At 37.9% G+C, this 19,000-nt stretch overlaps 1 protein-coding gene across 8 annotated transcripts in view; it reads right to left on the reverse strand.

Moving 5' to 3' along the window:
- Nucleotides 1-18,849, reverse strand: part of mib1 (MIB E3 ubiquitin protein ligase 1) — a 54,206-nt gene extending 35,357 nt beyond the window's left edge. For 5 of the 8 annotated variants that reach the window (XM_052547888.1, XM_052547886.1, XM_052547884.1 and 2 more), the window contains exons 1-12: nt 17,556-18,825; nt 16,372-16,543; nt 13,781-13,910; nt 11,842-11,946; nt 11,197-11,263; nt 9,141-9,345; nt 8,535-8,718; nt 6,949-7,093; nt 6,271-6,437; nt 3,469-3,576; nt 1,761-1,958; nt 1,111-1,262 (exon numbers count right to left, since the gene is read on the reverse strand). In XM_052547888.1, coding sequence (XP_052403848.1) covers nt 1,111-1,262; nt 1,761-1,958; nt 3,469-3,576; nt 6,271-6,437; nt 6,949-7,093; nt 8,535-8,718; nt 9,141-9,345; nt 11,197-11,263; nt 11,842-11,946; nt 13,781-13,910; nt 16,372-16,543; nt 17,556-17,784 — 1,862 coding nt within the window. In that variant the 5' untranslated portion in view covers nt 17,785-18,825. Of the gene's footprint in view, nt 1-1,110; nt 1,263-1,760; nt 1,959-3,468; nt 3,577-6,270; nt 6,438-6,948; nt 7,094-8,534; nt 8,719-9,140; nt 9,346-11,196; nt 11,264-11,841; nt 11,947-13,780; nt 13,911-16,371; nt 16,544-17,555 lie in introns of all 8 variants that reach the window. The other 3 variants (XM_052547887.1, XM_052547885.1, XM_052547882.1) reach the window with 2 other exon arrangements.
- Between the last annotated feature and the right edge of the window lie 151 nt (nt 18,850-19,000).

Consider the following 19,000-nt stretch of genomic DNA (forward strand, 5'->3'; position numbering starts at 1 on the left):
ATGCAATGCATCTTTTTTCCCTCAAGGTGGCACTGTTTAATACACAATGATGACGTGACATTTCACTGATAATTATAACAGGCATAAAACAAACCAATATCATCACCAAACATTTTACTGGTTTAAATGGCTTTACTGCAGATCAATAACTATACGCAATGAGATATAAATGTCACTGCCATCGGATGCTGGGTGTGGTGAATAAAATGCCAGTGATCAAAATATTGAATGTATGAATGTATTATGAAGTCATTGAAAAAGATAGTTTTGAGAATATGGCTGAGATTGTGTGATTGTGCTGAACGTACTGTGGAAGCATTTTTGAACCTAAATAAACTAAAGTTTTTGAACTTAAACAGTGACGATTTCTTAAGCGGATAAAAATGATGACTATAACGTATGGCGGAAGAGCACTTCTCAGCACTTTGACCTCGGCACAGTAACATGATTGAGTGAAGAACATGGTGGAATATGGAAAAACAGTGGCGTTTTCCTTTAACTAAATGGATGCAATTAGGGCTTGCAATTTTTAGTGAAGAACAGTTCTGTGATCAGTAGTAAATGTCCATCCTCAGGACAGAGAGCGCTCTCATGCTTCAATACCAAATATGACCACAAAAGAAAGGTAAAGCACATGGTTCCAGGGTTGTGGCTAGAAGGGATATGGATAACTGGAACGAAGACATGTAAAGACGTGAATTTTCTTTCTTCTGTGGGGTATGTTTGGAGTTACAGCATCCTCTGGCCTTCGGATGGAGATGTCTACTGATCATAAAATCGTGCTTCACTGAAAGATACGCATGATAATTGCAGCTTTTGCCTAATTGCAATTTCATTTTGATTAATCGCACTGGCCTAGATGCAATCCGAGAGCCTACTGTAGATTAGGTTTGTATGCAAGTGGGCATCACCATTCATGAAGAAACAACGGTAAATGTGCAGCAGTTCAAAAAAATAAATGATTTTGACTTCATGAGTCTCCAATTTGCTCTGCACAGGCCCCAAATATGAAATTAAACCATTCAATAAATTCAGAAATGCTTATTTCTCATTAATCACAAGCTTAATTCAACCCAAATTATGACACATGCAAACTGAACGTAGCCATACCTGGGGTTCCCTCGCAGAGCTGCATGGTGAAGTGCGTTGAATCCATTATTGTTGGTAATGGTGACATCTGCACCTGCTTCCTGGAGCACAGAGAGCATGTCATCCCTCTTCTTGCTGATGGCATCATGCAGAGGTGTGTCCCCCTCTGAGTCCTGCAGGGGGCAGCATTAAGTTACACGCTCCGTACTATGTGCAGCTTTTTCTACTGAACGCAACAGTATTTTCTAAGGGTGTGATGGGATTTGATCTGTTACCACAGAACAGGCATAAATATACTAAATTATACAAATGCTTAGCAAGTATAATACTAAATGCTGGCATTACATGGAAATTTTTCATTGAAATTTTATTTTTTATTGTAATGATATTTCACAATATTAATATCTTACTGGATTGTTTTTTGTTTTGTTTTTTTAATCAAATACATGCAGCCTTAAGGAGGATAAGAGACTCTTTCAAATGCATTAAAAACAAATCATAATTATTTCAAAAGTTTGACCGGTAGTGTATAATAATAACAAGAAGCTAATCGCTAACTACTAGCAGTAGCTTAGAAAGTGTGACCAAAAGTGTCAATAAAAGCAATAAGAAGCCAGGAACCGAGAGGCTCTGAGACACCAGTGACTGAAACACTTAGACAGATAGTTCACCTGCAGACTTGGGTGGCAGCCAAAGTCAAGCAAAGTCTTCACCACCTGTAGATGGCCCTTGTTGACAGCGATGTGCAGAGGCGTCTGTCTGCGTTTGTTTCTGGCATTCAGGTCAGCCCCGCCTCGATGGAGCACCTCGATGACAGAACCCTCATCCCCGAAGGATGCATGATGGACAGCTCGGTCTCCATCCTTATCCTGAAAGAGTCACACGTCAGTCACTGTCAGAATCCTCATTTAAACACATCACAGTCTGATTCCACTGTCTGACTCTAAAGCTTTTAGAACTATAACTGGCCTAGAAAAATGAACAACTGAGGGATGTTTATGGACACAGTGATTACTGAAGCAACAGCCTTATAACGATGCAAATCTTCTGGTTAATTAGTCAGATGTTAGACTTCACCTAATAATCTATCTGTTCCTCCGGCTGACAGTGGCAAGGCGTCCAGTCTGTTTTCTCCACTGGACCACAATATTCCATTAAAGATTTCAATGTGTTAAATATTTAATATTTACAATAGATGTGCTGACTGCATTGCCAACATTAACTTAACGTTACCTCAATATGCCTCTGAAGCACTTTAAGCCTCATCTTTACAAATATATTTGACTTTGCATTCCTATTTCAACAATGTGAGTGTAAATTTTATTACTGCAAGTTTCTTGGAAGACTACTCCCATGGGTTAAACCGCTCCTATCTTTAAACTAAATATCATACTTGGATATTATGCTATATTGCCACGAGTATTTAATTTTAGGGATGCAAGCTCCCCATTGGCGAAGAAGGTAGCAAAGATGTGGGTGTCAGGGGCAATATTATTATTATTACTATAATTACTATATTTTTTAAATTGTTATTTTAATAAAATAATATTATTTAAAATATATATTTTATTCAATTATAACTATTTATTAAAAATACATACAATATTACTATAGTAATAATATTAATAAAAAAAATATTGAGTATTTAATAAATATATTTTAGTAAAACAGTCTGTCTGTATTTCTTTGCATTCAAAAATTTTGCCAAAGTTTATTTTGTAATTGTATTTTGAAAAAAAAAAAATATATATATATATATATCTATATACATACACACACTATTTTATTGACACTCGAACTGGTTAAAAAAATCTAGTAATTAAATCAAAATATTTATTTCATTAAATTATTACAATTCACCGAATAAATAAATGTTACTTTGCTTATAATATCATAATGTGAAATAATTACAGAATTTAATAATAATACATTTATTTTACAGAAAATGGTTAAATTAAATTAAAAATTAAATCATTTTTATAATTTTATTTTGAGGGGAAAACCACCCAAGCTTCTCATTTGTTGACACTCCAACCAGTTTCAAAAATTGGATTCACTGGATCTACACAAATGATATATTTTGGATTAGATATTATAATTTTGGCCCAAAAAGAGACAAGTTTGCATTCCTGTTCCATTAAAAATAAACCAGGAAACATTTCACTCGATTCAATAAGCTAACTAGCTCCATAAGATCTCTCTTACAACAAAAACTTCTGCTAGAGGTATCTGAAAAAAAAAAAGAAAAAAAAAGGCAGTTTAAGGTCAGTAGTCAAGCCACAACATTATGGTTTGCCCTGTTCCAAACACAATAAACTCCAGGGGGGAAAACAGCCAAAAGTTACAAGAGGTGGTGTAGGAGCAGGATACAAGATATACCTCAGCCTCCAGGTCCACATTGTGTTTCAGCAGCAGTTTGAGGACGTCCACATGGCCATTTTGGCTGGCTGCCTGCATGGCAGTATGTCCTGCACACTGCCCGTTCACCTGGAAACAAAAAGACAGAGATGATCGCATCATGCTATTTGCATCTCAGATTCCATGTGTGTGTCATTCTTTAAAATGGGTTTGTGCACACATTTATAAGCGTATACACAAGTGTCTATTTGTGATCTGCAGCATTGCGGTAAGTTAAACCAGTGTGCAAAGGCATGAATATTAATGCTGGAGCCCCTGGTGTATTTGCAGGACATGTCTCGTCCTGCCGAGCATATCATTTGGCCAGTCACCCTAGCCAATTTGACTTCCCTTCCTCTCGCTCTGTGCTACAAGCAATTACTTCAGTGAGGGGCGGCAGGGCACCGGGCCAGTCCAGGCACCAACACAAATCGAAAAAGTGGGGGAAAAGAAGACTCAAACTGATAAAATGTATATAGATGTAAAGTCTCCATCAGGCAAAGTGACAAATCTAATGCAAACCAGGCATTTCTATTCATTTATGATAACAAGGCTTTTTAAAAATCATGAGATTATACAATTATTTAATAATAAAACAACAAATTACACACACAGAAATTAAAATCCAAAAGAAACACTCAAGTCACAATTTTAAAATTCCCCGACATTTCCAAGTCTTCCAGGACTGTGGGAATAATGCTAATACCAAATATCATTGCTATATCACATGATCTTTGTGCAATGCATTCCACTGTCTAGTCTCTCTATTCCAAACAAAATTTGGATCAACTTCCTTCTCATTTCCTTTCAATCGACTTGCTGTGCAGTCACTGGTGTATTCAAACAGTTCCCCATTGTTATTGTGGCGAGACCACAATAGTCCATTTTAAAAATGTACAGAAGCAATGTTCTTCAACTCCTTTCAAAATACTTAAATGAAACAATTGTTTTAGCCTCATCTACAGATGAACCTTTCCGATTAAAATTCCTCGATCATTTTGTTCAGTCTTAAATAAAACGATTTACGTGCCCATGTCTTCATACGAATGACTGTTGAATACTTTCAGAATGTTAGAGATTAGACTGAAGCAGTTCCATATTCCATAAACTGAGAGTTTGAGGCTCATAGGAGTAAAAAAAAAAATTGAGCAAAGGAAATCTCATACATATATAGAGCAGCCATCATTCTTTGATGGTGCTTTTGATCTGATCTGTGAGACTCCAGTTAGAACCAAAAGGTGCAGCAGTTCAAAGAAGTCTTGCTACAAATTAGAACCATTACGTTACTTGATCAAAGTACTACTTGCATAAGTTTCTTCTTTCTGACTTGGCACTTTCAAAAATGGAAGAACTGCTACCTATTTGATCAAATCAAATAGTGTCTTGTAACAAGGACTTTTTAAGTCTTTAACTATTCTTTGATTTGGCGAGTTGGACTGTGGAAAAAAATTAAACTGAAAATATCTCACTCATATTGACAGCAAATAATCATTAGCCAAAATATTAATTTATACCATTTGACCAAAATATCATAAATATGTAGGGGATGTCTAGAACTTTATGAATAATGAGAATTCTTTGGAAATCTGCTGAGGTTTTTGTGGACGTGCAAATTTAGTACAGTGCGCACGCGTGCGTATGTGTGTGTTAGGGCTGTCACTTTTAGTTCGAAAATCGATTGCACAATTGATCGGACCAACCAAAAAAAAAGTTTCGAAAATGAAAATAGGGAATCGATTTTAACCAAATATGTACACTATTAACTTTAAAATAATTAAACAATTAAAAAATATAGATGTAACAAAACTCACAACCAAGCAGAAAAAGAAAATAAAGAATTCCGAAAGTGCAGTAACCTTTGCGAAAGCTAGACAGAAAATACCAGCAATTTTACACGCCTATAAGACCCAGTGACATCGAAAGTGTCCTCTTATGCTGCGTTGACACCAAACGCGAATAGAGCGTCTTACGCGATTAATTTCAATGATAAGTCAATGTAAAGGCGCGATTACACGCATCTGGAGGTCTCGCGGCGCGGTAGACATGAATTCGCCTCATGCGCGCATCTAGTTACAGGAGATTCTGAGTTATGAAAAGGACCATTGCAAGCTGACAGCGACCGGCTTTTGTGGTGGAAAATTGGCAGTAATACCCCCACCTTGCACAGCTGTACCTGAGTATCCCTGGGACATCATTGCGGTCGGAGCGCGTCTTATCAACAGCTGTACATATAGTGAATAAAAAACGCTCTGCTCTGGACCCCGAAAATGTTGATCGACTTGTTTTCCTGTCTAATAAATTTGTAATGTCCCGCAAGCCTTTTTGCGTGTTTCATGCATGCCTAATGCCGCCTAGCCTAAGTGTCGGTTACGTTCATTAATAAATATAAAAAAAACACACATGGCCTGTTCTCAAGTCCATTTAAAGTTTCATTTTCAACAGTTGTTTGAAATTGATTGAATCATTATTTAAAATAATCTTGGAGATTTTTGAATTGCCTAAGTCATAAATGCAGCCAGGCCTGCAGTGATGTTTTTCTTTTGTTATGGCAGCCATTCCCTTTGCATATGCCAATAAATAAGAAATATTGCTGACTTGTGCGTTTCCAGTGCTCTCCTTACGTTCGTCAGTTATTTGACGTTGAAAAAGGAAACGTCTTTTTTAGACGTGGAAAATCGATTTTACAAATCGATTCAATGAACACGTATGTCTTAAAAATCGAAAAATGATTTTGTCACAAAAGTGACAGCCCTAGTGTGTGTGATGATAAAACTTTATTCTCACGTCTACATCAGGTCTCTTCAGGATGTCCTCTACTTTGGCTAGGTCACCATTGGCCGCGGCCTTCACCAGCTCTTCATTAATGTCTCCAGACTCCTGTGTCTCAAAAAGCTTCTTGAGGAGCTGAGACAGGCGCTCTGCAGGCATAGAAGGACTCTCTGTCAACACTGCTATAGTGTCACACAGAGTACACAAAGACTGATGAGAAACAGATTGATGCTTGTCTGTGGTTGACTGTGAGCACTACTGAAATATAGGACATTTTCTCCTTCTGGCAAATCAATTAATGCCACAATATACTGCGTGATATAACAAAATAGAACTGAAATCAGAGGCACTTCCCTACAAACTCATTCCCAATCATTCTAAAATTAGTATTATTTTCAAAAAAAGAGCTTTTCAAGTCTTCTGGTGAAAATTGCAAAGTATATAACAGAAAAACAAAACTTCACAATGTCAGTTTTTTCCAATGATGTGCAGCCCTAATTGAAATTAATAATTTAAACGTGGAAGTAAAATGTCACGCTATCAAATTGTATAAGTCACTAAAACTATAAAATAACACAAATGGTGTGCATGGCAATAAGTGAAGTGCCTTAATACAGTTTGTGCTATCCCCATAAACCACATATCCCCCTGTGTGTGTGTGTGTGTGTGTGTGTGTGTGTGTGTATGCATTACCTCCAGAGGCATTAGTAACAGCAGATCCACCGGGAGCCACTTTAGTGACAGCGGCTGGATTGTATGTCCAGGATGTCCCGCAAACCTCGACTTTGAGGTCACTGTCAGAGTAAATCTGTTGCACTCTTCCCACCTTCCCAAGGGTCTGCACAAGAGAAAACATGGGCATATGAGGCTGTGACTGTCCTAAAACCATCTCTAATGCATTTAACCCATTTCCCTTTCCTCTAAGCTCTCAAACTGCTGGAATGCTAGACAAGTTTGTGTGCAAACTGCATATTACCAACACAGGTACAAGCACCCCTGTGAGGCCAACATCCTAAGTACTGTGAAGGGGGAGAGAGAGAGAGAGAGAGAAAGAGATAGAGAGATGTGGTCGTCGGAGAGGAAAATCAATAAGTGTAAGGTCTGGCTTTTAAAATTGAGATTGGTTCATTTAAAAAGAGAATACCCAAAGGCTCCTAGACTTGCAGGACCATATCTCATATATACTGCTCATAACTGAAGCTATTGGAATTCTGTTAAGATGTGTCCATCGAGGACATCAAAAAGAGGGAGATCCCAGGAATATAAACCAATCACACTGACTCAGTGCCACTCTTAGCATCTCATCCACTGCTTTACCTTGAAACAGCCAGTAGATAAAATAAAACAACTGTGCTATTGGAAGAAGCTTGCCAGTGGCTGCAAGTGAATCCTCATCATCTACTTTAAACTCAAGCACCCTGGGTGCTTTCGATTAGTCTCTAGATTTTCGTGTACAGACTACAAGAGCCAGATGTCTTAGTATGGAAAAAAGCAATTATTTGATTAGATAAATCCATTACACTGTACTATGAAATAACAAAATCATTACAGAGCTCTGGCCTAGTGCTTCGTGTCATAATGGTAACCGAATGTCGAATCCACTTTAAAACCAGCTAATTTTCTGATCCTGTTCCCCCGTCTCTCCCTCTCTCTCTCATTTTTCCATCTGCTCTCTTACTAAATAAAATAAATCAAAAATATCCATGTTGGTATAACAGCCAAAGTGTAATATTCATCTAATCATTCACAGAATCATGTAATCTTTAAAGGCATAGTTCAGTCAAAAATGTTAATTCTGTCATTTATTTAACCACACATTGTTGCAAACCTGTATTATATTCAATCTAAAAAGATATTTTGAAGAATGTTGATAACCAAACGGTTTTGGGAACTGTTGACTTCTATTATAAAAACATATGTGGTTACACTTTACTTTGATAGTCCACTTTAGACATTATAATAACTAGCAGTCATTAGAGTATTAGCAGACTGTCTGCTTAATATATGCTAACACTTTATTTTGATGGTGCCCAGCAGACACTATAACCTAAAGTAAAAGTCTACTAATACTCTAATGAGAATTAGTTGATATGTAGTTTCAATTTAATCAGTTAGTTCACACAGTGTTGCAAAGCTACTTATAGTTAGTAGAATGGCTATAAATGTCTAGAAGTGGACTATTAAAATAAAGTGTAGCCATATGGATTTGAACGACATGAGGGTAAGTAAATGACAACAGAATTTTCTATTGCTTTAAGGATGTGTTAGGTGATGCTCACTGGCAGCATTGCTTCAGCCCACTCTCCATGTCCTCTCTGGAGTAGTTTGATGCGGTCAATGTCATAGCAGATCTGGACCAAGTCTCCCACCATGAACTGAGAGCTGCCTCCCTCAGCACCAGCCGCCACTTCTCCACTACGTACAACGTTTGCTTTTGTGAGCACCGCTGGGTTAAATGTCCACCTAGAACACACAGAAAGCTTATGTGTTCAATTCAGCACAAAGGTTAAGACACAGACATTCAACAACAAAAGTTAAAATTGTTACATTAAAAAAAATAAAATTATAATTTTCTTTAACTTTTGTTTCAAATGTCAGGCTTTACGGGGTTAATATTGTTAAACTGCTTGCTTTGTGGTTTTGTTTAAACCGTTTTTGTACTACTAAGAGGAATAATGAGAATTGCATGGTCTTTTGTAACATCAATTTAGGTCTTGATACACATTCAGGAACACAGCTTCTTTTGGATTTGTAGACTGATTACATCCAAAGTTGAAATTTTTTTATGTATATAATATTAATCAACGTTAATGTGTATAATGATTTGTCATAATTGTGAAGACAACAACAACAACATTTAAGCTAATATATAACGTGTGACTGACCTGTTTCCACTCGGATACTGCACAACGATGTCATGGTCTTCATCAATGCCGCACACAGTGCCTGTGGTGGTGAGTGTTTCGAACATGCCATCAGTCCAGCCTCCGTGCCCATGCTGCAGCGACTGAACGATTTCCAGGTCCAAATCGATGTTGACCAAGTCTCCAATCTGCAGGCCTCCTGGATTCCTGTTCCCATTCTGCTCACCTACAGAAAGTCACAGGTTAAAAATTGAGAAGATCTAGAATAGAATGCCTTCTCGTGATCATTATCATCTTGAGAACAACATATTCTATTCCGCTAATAATTTTTAAATCCAAACACTCAGTAATGAAATAAGTAAACAAAAACAAACAAGCAATAGTGCAAGAAGACAAGAAAGAGAACTAAATTTGGTGTCCACATGAACTGAGGGTCTCTGTGCGCTAGTGATGCGCAGATGGCAGTAATATGCGCTGTGGATAACCCACGGTTCGGATGGGTAATACAAAAATGGATAAGATAAATCATTAATGATGTAAATATTTAAAAAAAAAATCTAAAATATGATTGTGTTTTAAATAGGCTACAGAAATTGAATAAACTGTGAATTAACATAAAAAAGTTATTCAACAGCAGTGAGGGATTTTCTCTGTCTTTCATTGTTTGATTAACATTAGGGACTGATGGCACAGCTTTATTAGGCTGCTGCTGTCACAAGAGCTATTTCACAAATCCAATACTGATAAACATGCGTTTTTTCACAACTGTTTACATTAACTTAAGACAAAAGGACTAAAATTTTTATGTCATTTTGTGTGTATTTGGCCACTTAAGCGCAACAAACTCAACTTAACCGCAGCACGTGCTTTGGATGTGCCTGTGAGGGCACAGAAAAGTGCCTCTGGAGCACGCGAGTACCGAATGGCAAATTTGTGATGATTGGGCAAGTGGCAATTGTCAATTTTATCAAAACATGAGCTAAAGTCTTGTATCACAGCGTGCAGCAACAGATGCTCCTATCTGAAGAGAAGGTCAAAGAGAACGGACACGGTACAGGTGTATCACTCACGCGGTTTCCAAATGACTGATTTGATCTGATGGTGTGTGTGGATTTATTTACTCGTCTAACATACACGCTATATAAAATAAATGTTTTCCAGCTATTTCCCTTATTTTAAAGTCAAAATCTCCAGGAATGCTATGTATGTGCAATACTGCATCCAAATTCAGGACCTGATTAAACATAATTCTATTATATACAGAATTGTGAAATAGATTTCCATGACTTTTCCAAAGCTTTCTGGTTTTATTTTCTCAAAACCTTGGTGGATGGATAATTTATATTATTTGAAGCTGCGCTTTCGGGTGACGTTTTAGCTCACCCGCACACAAAAAGCTTGCGAGTACCAAACTGAATTTTCTTTGGCTCTTTTTTTTTTGGACTTGAATGGCTGAACATTGCTTGATTGTTTAAACTGACAAGACTTTCAAACCAAGTCCTTACTGTCAGGCCTGGTTTCATATATTGCCTTAAAGCCAATTTAAAACATTTTTCAAGTACCTCTTCATAAACACAACTATTACCAATGGTTTTCCAGTACTTTAATGTATGTTGTATATTTTTTATATCAACCACAAACACCTTCAATATGCTTGACTTAAGCCTTGTATGCATTTGTCTGCATTACAGTGCATTTAGAGTTAAATCAACTTCAATATATAGCCCTTGCTCAGTGATTATGGAGCGGTAAACTTGGCATAGGACCATTTCTTAAGGTTTCAAGAGCATTTAAATTGACCATTCTTGTTTAGAACCTAACGGTATTGGCTTGGATAGCAAGGAGTCAATTATGGACTGTGGCCAAAAGAGCTTTTAAACAGGAATTTGTCATATTTGAAGATGAGCCTCACCATACCATCTTCTGCTGACACCTAGTGGAGGCATCTCATACAATACACTCATACAATTAGGATGCAATGACCACTTGACCTACGATGCTTAAACCCCTTTATAAATCAAATACATTCATGTTAAATATTATAAGCCTACTAGTATGACACATCTGGAAAGCTTACCCAACACTGGACAGTGGTCCCTGTAAAAAGTGCCTCCTTTGGCATCTTGCACACACTTCAAATCTGACTAAAAAACAGAAAAAAGACAATTAGTAATAACAGATGTGTTACAAATAATGTTTTTTTAATCCCCAAACACAAAGTCTAAACATTGTAACAGTCTCTGATACAGCTTTCTGCATTTGATCCAAATCTAATTAATAATTCCAGTGGCAGATGGCTGCGCACACCCTCCGGATATATTACAATCACAGACAAAAGCCGTCGCCCAACCATAAAACGATTGGCTGAAATTCAGATGTCGCAGAATTTCTAACAGCCAATGAGTGAGCAGCTTAGCGCTTCAATAACTGAGGCACGCTTTCTGCAGACCACACCCCCTGCTCTCTTTGCCTTTGGTCTTCATGTTGAATATCACTCTCTTGTGAAGAGACAGAAAGGGAACAGACTTCTTTTATCATGCAGATAGCTCATCCAGCTGCCCCTCACAATGGCTGCCCTGCACATGGCTCTTATAAAGAAGGCCAGCATATAGGATGACTTGTCTGTGTGTGGTGCAGTGCGTGTAGAAGGGGGTGGGTAGCAACACAAAGGCCAGTAAACTGCAGTCTTTTGTGTATGTGCATAGTGATGGGGGTGGCTCACCATGCCCTCGAATCCCACTCGGTAGAGGTTCTTGGCCCCGTTGTCCCAGAGGACGTAGGCTGCGCTGTGGGGGCTGGCAGCACTCCAGTCCTGGATCTCCGTCACCTGAAACATAGAAGGATGGTGAGGGAGACTTAATGAACATCTTTCACTTTAGTCACATAACTAAAGCACTCTACAGTCAGATTTATTCAGCTAACAAACACAACATTCAAGGGTACAGGAGTTTAAGGACCGTAGACATCCCAATAAGCCTTGTGTGAAACAAAAAAATATTACATTAGAAAAACTAATTAACATCTTAAAGGTCAGTCCTTTGCAAAAAAAAAAAAAAATAATAAAATGTTTGCCACTGAATGGTATGTATATAGTTAGTCAGAGTCTTTAAAGTCTAGAGGAAACGGTAGTAACACAAAGCAAAATTAGCGGCAGTTAAATGCCAAACTTTTTTTTCTTTTTATGGAAACACATGCACAATATAAATGTTTACATTAAGATCTATTAGCTGCATTTAGAAAATAAATTTAGATTAACTGAAATTGAATTTTCATTTAAAGCCAACTTTAAACTTTCAGCTTGAAACAGTAACAATTCAAAGATCAACTGTGTTAATAATCCAGTATCAAACATGATAAGATTTCCTCTATAACAATGTACCATATGTAATTCCAGTCACACAATAAACAAGATTTGTAAAGGTAAAATCAGTGAACAAGCAGCAAACGTGAATGTTTTCCCACCAGACATGCCGATCGGAGTGGCAGAATGCTGCTTTAACTACGACTGGCAGATTTAGCGGTCAAACTCAATGTTTAGGTCGAAGTAGGCGCTCTCTCTGAAAGAAGTGTGCTTGAAAGCACTCTTTAAATACACTTAACTGGAGTGGCCTCAGATAATTCAAAGACCAAATGAATAGTTGACTTGTACAGTACCCTCCGGCATCACTTTTCGCTCAAATCACGGCATTAAAAATACCGGTGCAGAACTTATGGGAAAGATTCGAGAACAGCAAACTGACTTAAAGTATACAAAAATAGTTTCTTAGTAGGATAACATTTAAATACATTTTTAAAATGCTGTGCCCTATTTGGTTTTGCAGGTAAGTCAATAAGCAAAAGAGTAGCAGTGATTTCTTTTTCTTCAGCAACAGAGCACTAAATAAATCAATCTGGCTAAAGGCTAAACATGAACAGTGATTAGCCTCATACAACACCAGAATACAATAAATGTCAATAGATATCTAGTGTCGCATAATTGGGGTATAAAAAAACTGTAATCAAACCAGCAGTCTTTGCACTTGTGTTCTAGGCCCTATTTGAAATTATGGTGCTAACGTGTATTATATTTTTAATAATGCCAGTTAATAATAATGTAGCTTTAAAAGGTTTGTATATAATGTTGTTAAAAGGCAATTTTCACTGTTACTGTTTCACAGCACTTTTTAAAGGAATAGTTCACTTTCAGAAAGAAATTTCTGTCAACATTTACTCACCCACCTACTTGTTCCAAACCTGTATGAGTTTGTTTATTTATATTTTGAAAAATGTTTGGAACCGAAACTATAAACGATACTATGGAAGTCATTGGTGCTCATTCACTGTTCAGATCCCAACATTTTTCAAAATATCTTCTTTTGTGTTTAACAGAAAAGAGAAACTCATACAGGTTTGGAACAAGTAGGAGATAAGTAAATGATGAGAGAATTTTCATTCTGAAAGTGAACTATTCCTTTAAGTTACTGCTAATGTAGGATGGATGTTGCATGACGTAAGTTAAATGAATACATGTGAAATAATAATGCCTTGGCGCCATCTAATTTTGCTTCAGTGAACATGAAAGCTCATTCCCATAGCTTTATCTACGTGATAGAGGAGTGTTTTTCATCTGATAAATGATGAGTAAAGAAAAGTGAGCATAACCAAACATGTCGAGGCATTACCTTCCCTCTTCTTCCATTCCCTCCATCCTGATCCTCCCACTGCCAATCCACCCCTCGCACCACCCGACCTCCTGCAAAGATGCCCCGGGCGGTGATCTTCTTTGACTTGCGTCGAGATTCCAAAAGAACTCTGTGCGAACACAAAAGCAATTTCAGATGATATGCTTTGGAACATGAAAGTATAAGTTTTTCAAAAAGAAAAGGTCATATTAAAAATGATTGCTAAATATAAGAAATGGAGAAGTAGCTTCCTGAAATACTGTAGCTAACAAACATGATCCCACAGTAGGCTTTTCCATCATTTATATTGTTTAGCTCCATTTTCTTTGAAACACAAAGGTTAACCTGCAGAATAAAAAGGATAATCCTGGATCATTTTTTAAAAATCACTTATTGTTTGTTTCAATTGGAGAAGCTCGTCTCCCATCTGGAAGCTGCCCCATGCTGAACCACAGCAGTCAGTTTCTGATCCTCCAGCTTTGCTGACATGTGCTCATTTCTCTTCTCTGTGCACCTCTAACTAACCGCTTATCTCAATACAAAACATGACATTCCCAAAATATATTAATGTCATGCAGGCTGTGCTTGAGATTGCAAACTTCTGTAAAAAAAAAATCTTTAAAACGCTAAAGAGACTTGCAAACAAATACAAATAAAAGAATTGTGCATAAAATGATCATGTGCACCCTAAAGCAGCTGGAAACCACAGCAGGAGACAGCAGCTGCCAAGGGAAAAAGGCCTGGCTTCATCACTGTCTTTGTTGTACTTCACTAACCATTCTCACTAGGGAAATAGAGTCACACTTAGTTAAAAGGAGACCAGCTGTTGAGCTGACCTATTGTTTCTTTGAGCTCATGTTAAGGGCAGTTATGGGTGGATGCCACAAGAGACGGCTAAACAACTGCTAGACTTCTTAATAGCCTTACCATATGGAGTCAGCGAAGGAGACGTTACTCAAGCCAGAAAAAAGGAACGGAACGCAACTCCAAAAACAAAACAGCAGCTCTATTTTCAAGAAAGTTCAGTAGGTAAACGAGACCAGCTGTATTAACAATTCATGTATAACTAGTAAACATGTCTAATATATTTTGGTAAGACCCACATTAACCTCAGATCATATGAAGCAGAAATAGAAGAGCACATACTTCCTGTTTTATGATCATGACAGACTTTCAACCTATAGACAATTCAACGAACATTGATGCATCTTTGCATATACTTCAGTGAAAGAAAAACCCCATTTTATATTAAGAAGACAGCCAAGCAAGACAATTGAGACAAAAAAAATAGTGAAATTACAAGGAAAGATCCACCCAAGTATCAAAGAGTTAGACAGTTTAAATGTAATAAACATTGACAAATAACTGACAGCAAGGAAAATGGGTAATTGATGTTGGGTCTTTAAATAAAGTTAACATTGGCCGCATATATTTAGTCTCTGTATTTAATAGAGAAAACGAAACAGAGAAGTGTGCCAATGTCAGAAGAATCAAGCCCTATTTTAAACAATTATTCCTCTTTCTAAAAACATCCACCATACTGCATTCTGAGATGGTTTGCTTCTGGATGATTAATCCAAATTTCCAAGTTTATTTGTTGATGTGGTCTACCGCAGAGTCTGATCCAACACTTGCATTATTCAAGATCACTGGCTTGTTTCAGGAACAAAATGAACGAAACTCCAGTCAATAGCCTCTCTGCCATAACACCCTTTTACCATAATGTGTACTAAGTTATCAACAAACAGTTTACTAAGTTTGAAGAACAAAACAGTGGATAACAACAAGGCTTATCAGGGCATCAATTGGACTGGATATTCAGGCTGGCAGTCATTTATCTGTCATAAAGTCAGTTGCTAATTATATTGCTATAGAACAGCCGGCAAGTAAATATTATAGAGTAACACAAAATTCACACAGAAAGGGGCCAATTAGATCCTATACAGCATCTTCATCAAACATGTTGCATCACTGATAATTCAACAGACTGGAGCAACAGGAAGCAAGAAATGCAAAAAAAAAAAAAAAAAAAAAACCGCATGTAAGAAACTAGGGTCCAGATTTAACCAAATTTTCATTATATACTATACAAAAGTATGATATACATTAAGCCTTTATGTACAGAGCAGAAATAAATGACCAATGTTTATTTGAGTAAACAAAGTAGTAATAAGATCATGGATTGCTAAACACAGGAATTCCAAATAAATTTCAATGTATGTACAAACTAGGCACAGGTAGATGTGACAAAGTGCAATATCCCTCAAATTAAAAACCAGATAAAACAAGACCAGTGGGCCAGCTTTAAAATCAAATCGAAATGCAAATCAAATCTAAAGTAGCTTGTATTTAGACAGAAATCGTCCACACTGATGGACATGGTGACTGATGATGCAAACTGCTCCGTACTATTAAAGTCAGCTATTCCCACTGAGCTCCAGGCAGCAGAGGAGTGGTCCACCTGTCGCCAGGCAACAACAGCCCATAACTGAAGGAAATGTTGCATGATGGGTCTGAAACTGGCCAGAGAACCACCTTACCCAGAGAGGGGAATAATGCCAAGGAGTCAAGACCACAGGGAGGAAACTCACCTCTCACTTCCAGGAGTGGTGATGCGGTAGAACCTGTGGCGCAGGTGGTGCTTATCACCATGGTAACAGGTGGTGCACAGGTCATAGTTGGTGCACTCGGCACATTTCCATCGGATCCCAATGATGGGCTGCTGCCGACAGGTGTCACACATGGTGCCATCATGCTTGATTCCTGTAACATGGTAATTACACGCATGAGACACAGGAGTTGATGTCCCCCTGCACTGCTTCAACTAAAGTTTGTTATATTTCTCTAGCTATCTCTCTATATAGACGGATATACACATAAACATAAGCAGCACAGGCATATTTGTAGCATTATAACAATAATGGAGTTGTAGCCAACAATACACTGTATGGGTCAAAATAATTTATTTTTCTTTTATGCCAAATTCATTAAGTAAAGATCATGTTCCATGAAGATATGCTGTAAAAATATCAAAACTTAATTTTTGATTAGTAATATGCACTGCCAAGGTGAATTCCCAATATATAGAATTTTTTTTTTTTGCTCCCTCAGATTCCAGATTTTAAAACAGTTTTATCACAGTATTGATATTTATATTGCCCTATCCTAACAAATTATAACTGTTACATTACTGGAAAGCATTATTTATCAGCTTTCAGATGATATATAAATCTCAATTGACCCTTATGACTGGTTTTGTGATCCAGGGTCACATATACACATATTAAAATTTCATGACCTGAACTTTTTGTGTGTTTTTTTTATTTTTTTAAGGTTCATTAGGTGATGTTCAGTAATTAATGTTATTTTATCAATCCTAATGTTTTGTGGAGATGTCTTGGCCTAGTGGTTAGAGTTTGACTCCAAACCCTGGGGTTGTGGGTTCGAGTCTCGGCGGGCAATACCATGACTTAGGTGCCCTTGAGCAATGCACCTAACCCCCAACTGCCCTGGGAACCCCGGGCGTCACGGCATAAATGGCTGCCCACTGCTCCAGGTGTGTATTCACGGTGTGTGTTCACTGCTGTGTGTGTGCACTTTGATTGGGTTAAATGCAGAGCACGAATTCTGAGTATGGGTCACCATACTTGGCTTTATGTCACTACACTTCTGTTTTAAATTATAACCAAATGTATGTTCGACATGAACAAGCTCGGTCTTGTTTAGATCAGGTGACAGATGCACTGATATCACACAAGGTTAAAGTCTGTCTCACCTGTGGGCGCACTGTCGAGAATCCTCACGTCATAAGCCCCGGAGCAGCGGTAATTGGCGGCGGTACCGTTATCCCACACTACCACTACTTCCTCCGGGCTCTCAAAACTCCTGACGGTGCCGAGGTGCCCTTCTCCTCCGTCCTGTTTTCCCCACTTCCAGTCAGGCCCGCGGATAACTCGAGCACCAACTCCTTCCATCATGACTCGGTTATTCCTACCGGTGGTCATTTACGAGCAAATGTTGCGATAAGATATACTTTTAGCTAGCCGTCAAGCCAGCTCAGAAAACTTGGTTTTAAATTAACCGATTCGTCTTGTCTTAACTTGCATCTGGGTCAACGGCAGGTGAAGGAGGGCAATTTAGCTGTACGGACAAGTAAAGGGATCTAGTTTTCTGAAGTCATACAATTAATTGTCTATTGATATCCTGGAGACTGGATATATATTAACTGAAGTATTAAAAACTGTGCAAGTTAGCAACAAACAAAATGTAACGTTAAGTAGTTTTAGTGAAATATATCTTACGGAGTAGAGAAAGCTAATTTAGGTTGTAATTACCCTTTATTCTGGAAACAATTGTGTGGTAGTTTTGGCAAGCGTTACGTTCCAGGATCTAAGGGTTGGTTTTTAGCAAAGGCCAGTTAGCAAGTCTAGGCTAACCAGCTATTATAGCTAGCCCTAATAAAGTTGTAAGCTGTTACTTGACGTTAGCAAAATAGCAACAAAAACTTTCGATTTAGAAAAAAACACCGTCGTTTTTATCGCGAGATGTAAAAAAGGTTTGCGAACTTTGCTGTGCGATCAACAGATGGTCCAACTTTGCGTGACGCGATTCACAATGTCTGCGCGAGCTGCTGTTCGTGAAAAGCTTCTGCAAAAAGCAGCCCAAGCTGCCCGTGCAAGTGAGCCAGTTTCAGCAAGGCGTCCCGGTTTTTAATGAATGCAGTGTAATAGCTGAATGAATGGCTGTAGATGAAATAATCGCAGTTCTTCACGCCCGAAACAAATGCACGCTCGCGTCTGTAAACAGCAGCCACTTCGCCACGGATGTGGAGACCTTTGTTAGTGCTTTCCCAAGAATTCCACCAGCAGAACTTTATAATTCCTTGCCAAAATAGATTCGGAGATAATTTCTGACCGATATCCTTTAAGCCCAGGTAATATCAACGAATTTGTGAAAAAACGGTCTCGAGTAATGTTTTATTGAGGTGCAACTCGAGACGAACGCGTCGCCATTATTGTCAATCAGAGCTCGAGCCAGCGGAGGTGGGACTGTGTGGGATCCAAGCAGTTTCCGTGGCGTAAAATGACGTCACTCCAGGATTTAAAGTGAGCAGAACCCACCGACAAAATAATGGAAGTCTGATTGTATTGTATCACGCCTAATCTTTACTATGTATCTCAATATTTGTCATGAATTATATACATTTATACATACATTATA

Source organism: Carassius gibelio, chromosome B2 (genome assembly GCF_023724105.1).
Source record: "Carassius gibelio isolate Cgi1373 ecotype wild population from Czech Republic chromosome B2, carGib1.2-hapl.c, whole genome shotgun sequence".
In the NCBI taxonomy this organism is placed as follows: domain Eukaryota; kingdom Metazoa; phylum Chordata; class Actinopteri; order Cypriniformes; family Cyprinidae; genus Carassius; species Carassius gibelio.